Raw genomic sequence first — 15,912 nt, 5'->3', positions numbered from 1 at the left:
GCTGTGAATAACGGATTGTTTTTTGTAATGTGCATTTTTACCTAAAAAGTACAATATTTTGTAACAATACAAAGAAAGCTACGACTAACTGATTGTTCACAAAATATTGTTATTATTTATATTGTTACAAAATATTGTTATTATTTGTATTGTTACAAAATATTGTTATTATTTGGATTGTTACAAAATATTTCAATATCTCCTTGGAGTGCAAAGGGAGAAATTTTTTTTCAGTACAAGCCGAAAAAGTTCACCATCCAGTGTCATATGCTGTTCGAAGTCTGCATTTCCTATTCTGAGCTGCAATAAAAAGATATACCCTATTGAAAAATAGATTTACTCTCTCTCCCTCTCTCTATCTTTTGGTTTTACTATAACTTGAAAGAGGTTATTTCTCCATAATGAATACTGTCCAGATTGCAAGCCATTACTGCTCCACTCTGTCTTCTAAACTGCACTGTCTTGAGATTATCCCCTTTGGGAATATTGGCAAATACATCTGTTAGAACGTTAGAAACATAAAAGAGTTCATATTCCCGCACTGTAAGGAATTATCTTCGGCAATATAAAGGGTAACCTCCTGTTTGATTTTACCGCAAGGATCTCTCAGAATAAAACACCAGTTGCCATTATTTCCAGATGAAATAATTGACTTTCCATCCAATTGAAACAGTAAACATTCCCCACTATTCACATTACAGGATTACAGTACTTTCCATGCAATAAAGAATTACAACTGGATAATTTTACGAATGTTCATGTCACACCAGTTTTCGAAGTTTATTACGCAATAAACTGTGAACTATCAAGTGCAGTCATATGAGTATGTACACTAAATGCAGTTATGTATGTATCAATATTTTCATGTTGTGAAATTCTACTACTGTATTTTGATATTACTTGGTCATTTTATTGAATTATTATTAATTTGTACTAAATTAAAAAATCGTCTTTAAAAACGTCCCGAAAGAGGAAAGTCGATTTGGAGTGTCGTGTTTTTAATCAAAGGTGGACTGAAGACCATTTCTTCATTGAGTAAGACGAAAAAGCAGTGTGTTCGGTGTGTAAGGAGACTGTCAGTTTTAATATAATTTAAAACAACATTATGATTCCAAGCAAAATCTTATGATCAATATAAAGGAGTGTTACGAAAAGAAAAGTGTTGAAAGTTGCTAAACGAATTAAGACAACAACAAAACACACTGAAAATGTATCAGTCAAGAAATTTATCTGCTGTAAGTGCCAGTGATCAAGTTGCACATCTGTTTGCTTTTGAAAGCAAACCTTTCAGTGATGGTGAATTTGTTAAAAGTTGTGGAAGGAATCTGTCCGGAGAAACGAAGTTTCTTTATTAGTTTTAGACGATATTAGTTTGTCTCGACAAACAAGTATGCGAAGAGAAGAAGATATTGGAAAGAATTTGTTCCAACAACTTTTGGAAACCATAAAGCAAATGAAATACAGTATTTTGGTGTGGCAGTGGATGACAGTACTGATGTAAAGGACACAACAGTACTGATGTAAAGGACACAGCTCAACTCCTTATCTTTGTACGTCGTGGAATTAATGATAATTTTGTACCAGTTGACGATTTAGCTGATTTACAGAGTATGCACGGAACAACTACAGGCGAAAATATTTTTGAAAATTTTTGCCAATGTGTTGAAAAGTTAATTAAATATTAAAAACCTACTAGGAGAGTCACAACTGATGGTACAAAAAGATATGACTGATAAAAACATTTCAGGGGCGAATTTTAAGAACACTATTATGATTGTTCATTAAGAGAAAATATATGAAAAAGTGAATAATGATTAGAAATTTAAACTGATCATTTATTAGTAATCTCCTTATGTGTGTATATAAGGAGATTACTAATAAATGATAACTAATAAATGGCCTTATTGTTAACATTGTTTCTTCTAATTTCTTCTAATAATTTCTATAATAATTTCTTAATGTATAATGTATAATAATTATTTCATTTTGTGTGTTAGCCTCAATCTCATGAGATATTACACACAATTCTACCCAATACACATAACTGTAAAGAAATCAACTCTACTCTCAGTTTTTGGAATGAGAATTTGGAATTAATTCTCACACTGAGAATTAATACAGCAGTCATTTCCATTATGGTGCTTTGAGGGGATCGCTTTTATGTAATGTTAACTGCAGATGGAAAACCTACATTATTCGGAGATTGGTGGGTGTTAGCAATTACTGTCTTTTTTAGGCCATGATTTAAAATATAATGCATATTTTACGAACCGTGCAGGCTGCAATTTTGTTGTAGAAAGCAAAACAGTAAGAAACTTTTTAAGAAAGGGCATTTATTGACATAAAATCAACGATAGTAAAACGCAATGCGATATTTTCAGAAACAGTAAGTATAATAAACTGAAGTAATGAAGAGTTAATTTTTATATAATCCACCACTTTATATCTTCGTTGTGATACTGATATTGCTCTTTTTTTTTTTTTTTTATTGTTTCAAATTGTTTCAAAACAATAAGGAACAGATGGGGACACCCAATTTATGTAAACGAACTGGAAGGTTGTGAAGGGAAATTTTTTTAATTTATTAGCGCTTTATAGCAAAATATAAGAAAAAAAGAACTATTGTTACTTTGAGACAATTGGATGTACCTAAATTACAGTGGATTCCGGTTATTTGGGCCACCGGTTAATCGGCGCAGCCGTTTATTTGGGGCAAATCTTAAAAAACAGAAACCAATCGAGAAAATAGCCAGGGTTTACTTCGCTTAATTGGGACAGCATTCTTATTTATTTGTTATTTTTTTCCCCTTTAACATCATTCTGCTTGCTGACATCCTGGCTCTATTCCTTTCCTTGACCAGGTTGTGGGATTTAAATCTTTTTTTTTTTTTTTTTTTTTTCGCGTTCTGACCTGGGCTGGGGCTCCCCAGACCAGGAAAGCTCCTCTCTCACACTAATTTTTTTTTTTTTTTTATTATTATTATTTATTTATTTATTTATTTATTTATTTGTTTGCGTTGTTGTTCTAGCTATCCATCCTGGACTGGGACTTTCCTGGGCCGGAACAGTCCTTCTCCTCTTTACTCCTTCCCTCTCTTCATCTTATACAAGTTTTTCTTTCTTCCCTGGGAACTCTTCCCCAGGGAGGAGGGCGTGCAGATAGTAGGGGAGGCCTTGCCCTTCTTCTGCTAGGGACGAGTACCTGGAGGAATCGTCCAGGTGCTCACTCCTTCCAGGTAGCCAATAGGCCAAAACACAACATCACGCTACAGAACACATACACATAAGCTCACAAACACAGTTTTTCTTTCCTATCACTTTCTCCCGTGCGGGATGAAAAGCTTTTTTTTTTTTTTTTTCTTTTTCCCTCTCTCCCCTTCCTATTCATCTATCTTCATCCAATCTGGGATATTCCTGTGTGGATTCGGTTTGGAAAAAAAAAAAAAAAATATTATTTATTTTTATAAGACACACACCGGCCTTACCCTTACAGAGTCTATAAAAACTGAACAGAGCAACGAGGCGGAGATGAACTTCTGTTCTAGGAGCCGCCCATAAAAAAAAAAAAACACAAAAAACACACAAATGCTGTTTAATCGGGGCAGGAGACCACAGCACTGGCGATTACCCTACGATTGTCTCCGACGGTACCACGTGGTTCGGTCGAAATTCTGGAGGTCACAACCATAAAACAATAAAAACAATTAGCAGTCACCTGTTTATTGGGCTTTTCTGTTAGTGCAATCTATCATAAACGGACAGTAAACTCGATCTTACTGAATTTGCGATAATACCGACAGCCGGAATTCTGTGGGTTACTGTGGCGAAATATGTTTACACTTCCATGAAATCTTCAATCATATAAAAAAATTAATTTTCAGATCTTCTCTTCATTCCTATTTTTAAAGCTTTTTAACTCGTTACTCCGTCCTCACTTGAGCTACTTGTGTTACTTGTAATTTGTGTGTGCCGTGTTCTTTGTTATTGATTGCTTATCTTTTTACTGTTTTAAATTTTAACCCCCCAACTAGTCTGTATGTACATATTACAGTACGTATTAATTATTCAGATTTTCACGTATCATTTAATTTTTTAATTGGTAATGTAATAAAGGTTAAATTTGTGCTTAATATATCTTTGCTTTTATAGCCTGTGGATAATATTCCTCCTATTTTCGCTAATTAGAATCGCTGTTTAATAGAATTAAAATTCAATTCACAATGACGGGCGTTTACTGCACATCGTAAAGTGAACGGTATTTTACTATGTTGAGTTCGTCGTAACGTCATTTGATTGTACAGTGAACCAATTGTAAAAAAAAGGGGGGGTTACATTGTATTTTTAACTTTTTATGTGAAACTTCGGATAATTGGGGCAGCCGCTTAATCGGGCCAAAATGCACTAGTCCCGATGTGTCCCAAATAACCGGAATGGACTTGTATATACTGTATATAAATTATGAACACAGTATGCGAGTTGTGCATGCTGTGTGCATACTATGTGAGGATGCAGCAATACCGGAAAGAGATCTTCCAGAATTCGTAGACTTACCGAAATATGAATCGGCTGCAAAGTACCAAAGAATTGTGAATAAAAGTGAAACTTTCTGCTTTAAGAACAATAATATTTTGGTAAGCTGTTGACTGGAAAAATATACCTTCTCTAACAGTTATGTAAATATGTAAGTTATATATGGAATTATTAGTGAATTGTAAATATATGATTTGTATAATGTATGTACAGAATCATTAATGTGTAAATACTGCACACATTAAACATAAAATTTGTATATAATATTTCGGGACGAGACTACGTGTTCAGTATATGTAACCCACTACACGTAGTATCTCGTACCCTGATATGTACTTAGCACCCTCCTGGCACTTTGCCGTCCCGGGGTGGTTTCCTTTACTGGAATAAACAGATTGTAAACATGTCCATTTATGTATGCGCACGCGCATACATAAATGGACATGCGCACACGTTCTTGTAAACAATACAATGTTCCTCACCAGGAAAACATCTTTGTATTTCAACTTCTTTTCCTTGGATGGCATTGCTCATTACTCTTAATTCGTTGATGTTAGGAGAGGCGTAAGTCAAGCTTTTCCAGGCTTCAGAAAAGAAAGGTTTGGCTGCTTTGTTGACATCTGTTGGTTCAAACCACACTAAAGAGAAAAAAAAAAAAAAAAAGACAGAACGAATTACATGAATGCAATAAGATTAGCAGTATTTGATTAGATATAATTAATAAAATACATAAAAAAAAATACGTATTAACAACCGAAATGGCAGATTTGGCAGAAAAAATAAAGCAAAACATATTTTTTGTCAACAGATTAGCGGCATATGGTCGCTTGCATATGGTGATCAGGTATGCATTATAAGAGACAGTCATGCATATGACATTCGGCTGATGTTTTCCCACTAATATTCCATCATGTACCACCACCTAGCAGGCGGTTGACTGTTAAGGATCTCCATCCCTCCCTCTTCTTAGCCACTCTTGCAAGTTCTTTGTATTTGAGCTGGCCCCGATCTACGAGGGCCCCAATCGAGGGAGCATTTTTTGTGTCAACATAAATAAACGAGCCCCTTAACCCCTTTTGCATCCGGGTCCCCAAGTACCTCTGAACGGCCCTGGTGGGTGGCACATGAAACTATAGGCTATAGTTTTAGAGCAGAGGTTCCCAAACTTTTATACCTTGAGCCCCTTAAAATTTTTCATACATAAATTTCATGCGCCCCAAATTCTAGAACAAGTGAAAATAAACAGATCTGACTTGAAATTTAGCTATGAATATACATAATTCTATAAATTAATATTAATATCAATACATTTAATCTCACAGAAATAAAATACAAATAATAAAAATAAATAAAAAACGCTTTACCTGGATTAGTTGGATGGTTTGTTCATATTTCATTAAAAAAGTGCTTCATGAAAACAACACGTGCCCCCTCAACAAAAATACAATTGTGTCCCCAGGAAATTCTGGTTTTGATGAATAGGAAAGCAGCCACTATGTAATGATCGTCCTCACTGAACAATTTTCGAGAGGGTAAGAAGGATTTATGATATTTGAAAGGAGAAATATATTATGCAAATTTTCCCTCGAAAAGGAGGAGTGTGAACAGCGTTAGTGGGTATTAAGTTCGAGTCTGCAAGGAGAAAAGATGCTTTTGATCAGTGCAAAATATGTAACGTTTAAAGAGACCCATCCTGTCTCAGCCACGCTGAAGTAAAGTAATATTTATTATTGATGCCGTGGAAAGGCGTTTACATTTAAGGATTTAATCTCAAAATTTCTCGGAACAGTTTTATACACGTATCCATAAAAATCCCACAACAAATAAAATGTTCTGAACATTGTTAAGAAATATCACTCGCCGGGAGAAAACAAAAGTGTCCTTGGATTCTGACATACGCACAATCCATCTTTCAATCGAAGGACTGAAAGATGGATTTCTTGGACAATACGATCCAGGGCAAACAATGAACTCGTCTGCCTCGGATGTGCACATATGAGCACGTCGCTTGCATATGGTGATCAAGTATGCATTATAAGAGACAGTCATGCATGTGACATTCGGCTGATGTTTTCCCACTAATATTCTATCATGTACCACCACCTAGCAGGAGGTTGACTGTTAAGGATCTCCATCCCTCCCTCTTCTTAGCCAGTCTTACAAGTTCTTTGTATTTGAGCTGGCCCCAGTCTTCTAAATTTCCTATTCATGAATGTCTGGGTCATCCTCTTCTTCCTCTTTTACCTTCTATTTTTCCTTTCATTAGCAGTTTCTGAATGTCATTTTTCTAATCAGGTTGCCGATATATGCTATTTTCCCTTGCTCCAATGTGTTTAGAAGTGTATGTTTAGCGTTTGCCATTTTCAGCACATCTTCGTTCCTTAGTTTCGTTTTCCATGATATCTTCATCATTCTCTATATGTCCACATTTCAATAGCACTGATTTTATTTTCAATCTTTTTGCTTAGTGTCCATGTTTCTGAACCATATGAGAACACGGACCACACAAAGCATTTATTAATACTAAGCCTTGTTTTGATATCCAGGTCTCGGGATGTTTACATTTTTTCCATATTGATGCCTGTATCACCATAGCAATTCTTCTGTTTATTTCCTCTTCGTTTCTTCCATCACTGGTTACCGTTTGTTCAAGTGAGGCAAATTTGCCTACTCACTATATCTTGTAGACACTATCATTTTCTCATTGTTGACTGTCGAAGGCTTTTCATAATCTATGAAGTATATCAGAACATCTATCAGGTCTGGAGGCCTAATTTTAAGAAAGATGTAGAGCTGCTCGAACAGGTACAGAGAAGGGCAACAAGATTAGTGAATGGAACAAAGTGTTGCTCTTACGAAGAAAGGCTTAAGTCTTGCAAATCACAGTGTCTAGAGACTAGACACCTGCGAAGTGATCTGATTGAGGTGTATAAAGCCTTGAATGGTTTCAGCATGCTCAATGCTGATGGGATTCTTCCTCTTGCTCAGAATAATTGCCTGAGAGGGGATAAATTCAAATTGAGGAAAGACAGTTGTAAGGAAGTTTGCGGAAGTTTGCCTTTAGTCAGCGGGTGGTTGATTGTTGGAACAAACTTCCATCTGTTGTTGTAGAAGTTGATAGCTTAAATATGTTCAAGGCAGAACTAGACAAACATTTGGAGTGAGTGGATCATGGTTTTTTGGCTGATGCTATATAACAGGTGGCCAACTTAATTTGTGACGCGATCTACTTTTTTTCTTCAAAATGTGCCGCAATCTACCATCTCAAGAATTTCATTGCACATGGTTAAAAAAGTTAATCAACATATATTGAAAAACGTTGTCTTTAAATTTAAATAAAATTCAGAATTCTTATTTTAAATTCATACGTATTTAAATTTTTAATTTATGCGAAGTTTGTGTCTTCATGTCAACTGCTAAGCTTTCAAAATCGGGAATATACTGTGATAAGTTGAACCGTAAAGAACCTTCCGTATGCAAGTCCGTAAGATTCTCCGTCTTTTTTTTTTTTTTTTTCAAATACCAAAAGGCTGATTCACATAGATATGTGGAACCAAAACAGAAATTTAAAAGTTCACTGCATTTTTTTACATTTGGGTACTTTTCTCGGCAAACATAATTCCAAGAGTCTTTTTCTGATGATCTGGCCTTTTAGGAAGATATCATTTCCCAATGTAATAATTTCATTTTAAAGTAATATTTTCTCCATGTAAAAAATCTCAGCGATTTTTTTCTTCAATTTGTTTCGTATCTAAGTCGACATTAAATGGATAAGAAATATATTGAACAATGTCTTCAATTCTGTCAAAGTTATGCACAATTTCCTCAATTTCAGAAACATATTTCTTACTATTAAATTCAGAAATATATTTCTTACTATTAAATTCAAAAACAGGATATTTTTGCAAATTAACTTGCATATTTGCAAAATGATAGAATTTTTTTTCTTTGAGATCCTTAGCCATTGCCAAAAATTGATATTTACATGCAGAATACCTGCATATAAATATCAATTATCAATAAATACCTGGGTACCTGCCCGCCCAACGAAATATTACTAATCATGCCACCCACATTTTTATTTTTTACTTGTAATTCCAAATTCAGATCACTTAATTTATTGGTAAAATCTGCCAAAAAAAGTCAGACCACATCACCACTCTGTAGCTGCTTGCTGATAATGATCTCCCCTTTGATTAACAATTTTTTTAAAATTTCATTCAGCAAATTTCGAAATGTCTGTAGAAACTTACTCCGACTCAACCACCTCACAAATAACCACCTCACATTTGTAATATCAGATCCGGTTAATTTTCATCGAGTTGCATTTTGAAGTCTCCTTTGAAGAGATTTGTCCCCTAATGGAATTCACGATTTTTAAAGCTATGTCCATAACACTTAGAATTTAATCTTTTGTTGGTAACACTTGTTGGTAGATGACACAGTGGTAACTCAAAAAATCTGGGAATTCACCATCCCTTTGGCACAATGCGATGAATCCGTTAAGATGCCCTGTCATTGCTTTGACTCCATCTGTTGTTATTGATATAAGCTTAAATAGCGGTAATTTAATTTTTTCAATAAAATTTTTGAATGCGTTAAATATATCAAGACCTCTAGTTCTTTCTTTTAACGAAACCATACCCAGCAGTTCTTCTCTAGTGGCAGAATCATCGAAAACTATTCGAATAAAATCGAGCTGTATCACTGACATCTGTAGATTCATCCAGTTGTAAAGAAAAGGACACACCACTAGCAATATGAGCACGCAATTGTTCACTCACATTTTCACTCATTTTTGCGATGCTTCGCATCACAGTATTTCGAGATAATTGCAGATCTTGAAGAGCACTTTTAATTTCATTTTTTGTTCTTAAATTTTTCAAAAAGAGAATCTGTTATTTCTAAAAATGCGTCTTTGATGAATTGACCATCAGAAAATAGTTTGCATTTTTTTTCAAGGAGATCACTCATTTTAAATGATGCTTTAGATTGTAAATTAGGCGTCATGAAGAAATTTTGTTGCGCGAATAATCTGGATTTAAGTTCTTTTAATTTATTTTTTCTAAGATCACTATTAGGCGGAAAATCCGATTGGTATTTACCATAAAGATATTGATATCGTTAATAAATACTGAAAGCGGTAAGGGGACCCAACATGGAGCGCGTTGAAGTGCCTTTCTAAATTTCCTTTTTTGAGTCTAGCCACGAACGCATTGCAAATCAAACAACATTTTTCTTTTACCATTATACAATTCATCAGGTCTTTTGGGAGTTTGCAATAGCATTCAGTATTTTTAAAATTTCTGAATACTTCATCATTTCCTGTTGCATTTTCATCTTTCTTCACTTTAATGCTCTTATTAGCTCTTTTAACGCTCTTAATGCTCTTGGAACGCTCTTTGAACTTGAATAACTCAAAGACTACTAAACAAGCTTTTATCCTATTTCCTTTTGCAATAGGTTTTCTATTTAGCAGTGAAATTTTTCGACCGATTTTCAAAACATCCATTATTTTTGTACAGTTCTATAAGGGAACTGTTGAGCAACAGTTGTCACAGTTTGGCCTAATATTCACCACGAGTGCAATTGTAATTTTTTAATATCTATGCAATAATTGTAATTTTTTAAAGGCGATATAGTCATACCTGTAAAAAATTATCAAATTGCATTTTTAGTCATTTTTTAAATATATTTTATTACCCGAGTCTGTCCCACTGACACCTTAGCTAGCAGCGAAAGGAGCAGAAGGAGAGGATTTTATTAATTACTTCGAAATTAATTTTTACTTCTTCTCTGAAAGAGTTTTGGCGAAATATTCGCCATGGGTATTCTAGTTTTATATATTCTAAAAATAAATTCTTTTCAGCTTTTCTGATTGGGCTTTAATGCTTCCACAGACGACCAAATCCACAGCTGCAGTTTAGACAGCATTCCCACAAGAATGTGTGAAGTGGGTGCGGCTCTTTCCATTTGAAGACCCATTTACAGTTGATGAGCGCAAAAAGCACCCCGACTGCTTTCGGTAGTCGGCAAAGCATTTGTTCAAAGGCCCACGTGCAGATTATTTACAGCAACTTTGAAAAGAAAGAGATTTAAGTCCTCTTGGTGTCAAGCAAATCTGAAATAAATCTTTCTTAAAACCTTTCATGGAACATGAGACCGAGGGCTTATCAGGAAAGGGAGGGTCTTCTTGTGGGAATAGACGAACACACAGCTCATTCTCTTTAGGGGGGGATGAGTCGTGTGAAAACCTGAGATCGCTTTTAGCAAGAAGTCTTATTACAAAACAAATTTTAATTTTTTTATACCTGCCACAGCGGGAAAAACAAACATAAAATTAGGAGTGTCATTAGGCCAGTTCACACCAGTTTGCTGAAGTTGGTTGCTAACAATGATTTTTTTTTTTTTTTTTTGATTTGGTAGTTGTTGGCGCATTCGGCTTTTGTGGCCATATTGCACCTCCCAAGGTTTTTGCAGTACTTTGATCCAAGCCCGAGGCGGGAATCTAACCCGCGACCTTTGGGTTGCCGGGCAGGTACTTTACCCACTCGGCTAGCCCGGTCGGCTGCTAACAATGTAATAACTGCCAGACCTGTTAATTAATCAAATAAACAAAAAAGAAATCCGTTGGCATTTACATAATTTATATTTAAATACTTTACATGTTATGCAGGGCGAAAAACTCGGAACAGCTCAAGGCGGGGGGGGACACCCTACAACCTTCACTTGAGATCCGCTAATTACAGCCTAGATTGAAGAGGCCATTATAAATTATTCTATTTTCATCGATGTAACTCGGATAAAACCTCTCCAACCGACTGACAAGTGGCGAAACCGCTATACCGTCACAGGGGATGGTTTGTTGCAGAAACTTCGATTTTTTTTTTTTTTTTTTTTTTCGTCGCTCGCTGTAACTAGAATTCATCAAATGGAGGAGAAAAGCATATCAGTTCTGTTTTTTTCCGGCTCAGTGCAGGATTATAATTTTTAAAGGGGGGGATGGAATAAAGCAGCGTTCCGGCAACCACTGAGCTTTAATCATCACGTAGCAATAAAAAAAAAAAAAAAAAGAAAGAAAAGACTATTTTTATCATGGGAAAGGGGGCGGCCTCTGTCTCTGACCGCCGCTGATCTCCCATAAGGAGAAGGGGTGGTTGGGGGAGTTATCGATCGGAAAAGTCTCCGAGCGCGTTCAAAGTCGAAAAATAGGGAATATATCACGGGGGAGGGGGGGAGAAAATCCGTCTGCTTCAGCCAAATAATATTTTCTGAAAATGTCTTTAGAAACTCCTCCAGTCGATAATGGGATTCCAAATCCAGATAAGGAGCGACAAACTGGTGAAATTATTATATTGTACTGGCCAGGAATAATTATACAGTATATCCATTGTATCACTAGATTAATCCTAATTTTTATAAAACCCACATGTGAACCCGTTCCCTACATAAGCAACGTTTACAGAATAAATCGATTTATTTATTCTCGACTAAATTTAAAAATAAATCGAAAGAAAACCTCATATCTATACGGAAATTAAATACAATTGGTCTTTTTAAAATTTGCAATTCATATTAAAAGAATGAGTATATGTACAAGAGAATAATTGTAAAAAAATTCGAAGTACAGAAACTCAGTTTCTGTATAAAATAATGGCAATAAATCCAATGTTCGTTATAGCCAAACTTCGTGTCTCGAATATTCCCATAGCGAGGCATTTTTCTATTATCCTTTCATTTTCATTGGGTGTTCGGCCTCCTGGAAGAGATGGGAGGCTGACATTTATTTTTGTTGTGGGTCTGATTTTCTGCGGTTATCCCGCTGACCTGATGGAAATACCAAAACAGCATTTAATCTCTAAAGCATTATCAGTAATATGTACAGCAAACTGTTCAATGGTGAAAATAGATTAAAAAAAATTTTGAACCTAAGTACACTTGCTTTGAGTGACCGTGGTTCAAGCCTGCGTGGCTACTAAATACACTTCTGTTTCTTGTGAACTCCTCTGACCGAGTGTTGATCAAACAGAATATTTATTATTATTCGTATTTATTATCAAAATACAGTACCGTAGTGAATGGCCTCATCTTATGAGAGCCAACAGAGAGGTTTTCTTGGAAAATAAATTTCTGACTGAGTTACAACGGGCAGGCATAAGCCAAAAAGGAGGTGGCTTGGGCATCTCTCTACGTTTCCTTTTGTGAAGATAAAAATGTATAATCGTATATAAATAAATAAATTGTCTGTTTATACTCCGGCACGACAACCAAGTCAGTAGAGTTTACAATAAATCATCAATACAAATATTTATCGTATTCAGTAGTCACGGGCTTGAACCCCGGTCCACTCAAGGAACGCGTGCTATGCACTCTCGCTCCTGACCATTGGGCTACGTCAGGCCTTTGTTTTGGAGCCTCTTCATGCTTTGGCTTAGGATATCAGCATGTATAAATCAGGTCCTGACAACAGGCACATCAAATAGCAGACGACACACGGGGACGAAGGTGTGGAGCCAGAGGCATCTTTTTCGGGTGCAAGGTTAACATTATTATTGTTATTAGTTTAGAGAACATCAGCGTCTTCGGCTATATTGCATCCGTGTGTTATATCTGTTGAGTGCATGTTGTGCAGGCTGCAAAAACGCCGAAGAACTAACGGAAAAGGGGAAAAATCCAAACTCTCCATCTGAGATCAGTTAACTACTGCTACTATTGAAAATGATTTTAAGAATATGATGGATCCAAACCTAGACCTGTCCAAACGAGTGACAAGCTTTTTTTTTTTTTTTTTTTTTTTTTTTAAGGCCCACAGCAACTTAAGTCATATTGCGCTTTATATACTATGTCTGTAAATTGCGCATGGTCGATTTGCTGTTTTCCGAAATAAAACCCCACCTGAAACAGACTAATTAGGCCATTGTGAAAAAGACCCATAAAAATTTCTCACGTCATTGACAGGATTTGACCTCAGGTCTTTTCCACCCGGTGTGGGGAGGACGATGATTATACTGTACTGCAGTGCTGAATCCAGGGGGGTGAAACCCCGGTGGAATAAAATCCCCCCCCGGTGAAAAATAGTAATTTTTATTTTATAAAACACGAATTCAATAAATTTATGTCAAATAAACACAATACGAAAAATCACATCAACTAAGTGTGGTACTTGTTAGGTGGTACAGGGCGAAAATAAATCACTAAAATTCAAAAGATACGAAATTTTAAAAATAATTAAATGGGCAATATTGCTGGCTGCACAAATTGTAACTAAAAGCCACTATTTCACGTGTACGCGTTTTCGTTTTATGGTTTTCGGGTTCCCATTATTTTCATACGAACCATCTCTTGATAGTGTTTCACACAAACTGTCTACTTGCGAGTAATTCTTTGTTTGTATATCGCAAACAAGGTCGCAAGCCCCGAATAGGTTCACCTGAATTGGTTCCTGATTGATGCTATTGTAATTACACTGGTGTGCAAAATTTAAGGACCAGTCCGGTTTTTACAGGAGTGGCCTGGATATGGGAAAAGCATATCAAAGGAACCTCGTGAGGTATAGAAATGATGAAGGAAACAACACCGACACAACAAAGGAAACAAAACGGTACAGAGGGACTTGATTCAAAAAGCAACATAGCACTGGATGCCATGATATAGATGCATCACTGTCAAAGATGGAACAAAGGGAAAAGGTGTTCCTCGGTAGGAGATATGGCTACCCCTAATGTCGATGCAGGCTTTGCACCGCCTGTTTATACTTAGAACAATGTTGTTGATAAGTTCTTGCGGTAACATCGTCCATTCCTGTGTCAGCGCCATCTTCAGCTGGTGAACATTTTCTGGTGGGTGTGGACGTGCCACTAGGCGTCTTCCCAGAGCGTCCCATATGTGTTCGATGGGATTTAGATCACCGAAACGGGCAGGCCAGTCCATACGAACAATGTCCCCACTTTTCAAAAGCATATCAACAGCTGCAGTGCGATGGGGTGTGGCGATATCATCCATAAACACGAACTCGGGGCCAGTGGCACCTCGGAACAGATGCACATGAGAAAGGATTACCTCAGTATATTTTTTACAGTAGCGTGCACAGTACCGCCTTCCAGTATCTTGAGTTGTGTACGTCCATCCAAGATAACGCCTCCCCAGACGAGAATATCTGGACGACCATATCGATCCCTTTCAGTGATATTTGCGGGGTGATACCGTGTGCCAACCTCTCGCCAGATTAGCTGACGTCCAGAATCGCTGCTGAGCCTGAATCTGCTCTCATCAGTAAAGAGTACCTTAAGTAAAGATTTTGTGGTTGTAACCTTTAGAAATAGTGTTGGTCTTTAAGTTTTGCACACCAGTGTATAAAGTGTCCTGTGGCTTTCAGGGGAGTCTACTGCAGCCACTAATTTAATCGTTGGGCAATTTCAATTTATGGTTTTCACATTCCCTATACAATATTTGTTTTTTTTTTTTCACAGCAAGAGTCTACTTGTACTAATTCTACCTTTGTATACTGCAAACAAACGGTTTGGTCGCAGCCTGTAAACAATACATTTTATAACCTTTTTATTATATATCCATCGGTATTGCAAGGTAGCTTAGATTTTAGAGAGCCCGAATGAGTTATTGAAAAAATTAAAAAATGAAGCTACTGATACACATGCAAAGAAAAAGCAAAGAAGAATAAGATTATTTATAATACAGTACTTGCATGTTTGATTATAATTTGTATAATTTTTGTTTTTTTGCAAATTTTGATCGGTTATTTTTATATGATTAAACCGATTATTGTCAGTAATGTGGTTTTTGTGAACTGACTATTAGCATTTAGATATTAAATAATAAATATTTCCTTTTGTTTACTATTTTGTTTTCTCGTATTCTCTTATTATAACATTCATAAATATACAGATTATTCTCCCCCAGAGAGGGGGGGGGGAGAATAATCTGCAAATCCTCTGGATTCAACTCTGATTATACCAACTGTGCTAACCACGAGGGCGAGTGACAAGTGGGGAAACCTATACTGATGGAAGACAAAAGAAAGAGGGGGGGGGAAAGCACTTTTGAAGAGTTGACTCAGGCCAGAAATATCAGTGGGCACAAGAGTAAATAAAAATGTGAATGAGGCATATTCACAGCACCAGATGGCACCACACCACTGAACCTCTAACTTCATTGATTTTTGAGAAGTCACTGAAGTAATAAATTTTTTATTCAAATAATGAGAAATAATTTTACTAAACACACTATCTTCATAAAAAATATATCAGCATCGCCGCGAGCTCTACCCAGCTCACAACTCATATGTGGCCATATTTACCACACCGAATGCAATAAGTATCTAATAATTTTTTTATATACTGTATTCCTCCACTGCTTTTGGATATA

General features: G+C 36.1%; 1 protein-coding gene across 1 annotated transcript in view; it reads right to left on the bottom strand.

Annotated features, from left to right (window-relative positions):
* LOC150084430 (uncharacterized) overlaps positions 1–15,912 on the bottom strand; it is a 256,526-nt gene that overhangs the window by 22,269 nt on the left and 218,345 nt on the right. Inside the window, exon 6 of the mRNA XM_090376228.1 lies at positions 5,013–5,168. Within this exon, the coding sequence (XP_090232354.1) occupies positions 5,013–5,168 (156 nt within the window). The remainder of the gene's footprint in view (positions 1–5,012; positions 5,169–15,912) is intronic.

This window comes from Mastigoproctus giganteus, chromosome 6 (genome assembly GCF_048544385.1).
Source record: "Mastigoproctus giganteus isolate SK-2022 chromosome 6, ASM4854438v1, whole genome shotgun sequence".
NCBI lineage: Eukaryota > Metazoa > Arthropoda > Arachnida > Uropygi > Thelyphonidae > Mastigoproctus > Mastigoproctus giganteus.
The sequence above is the reverse complement of the archived record's forward strand: the minus strand, read 5'-3'. Positions and strand labels throughout refer to the sequence as shown.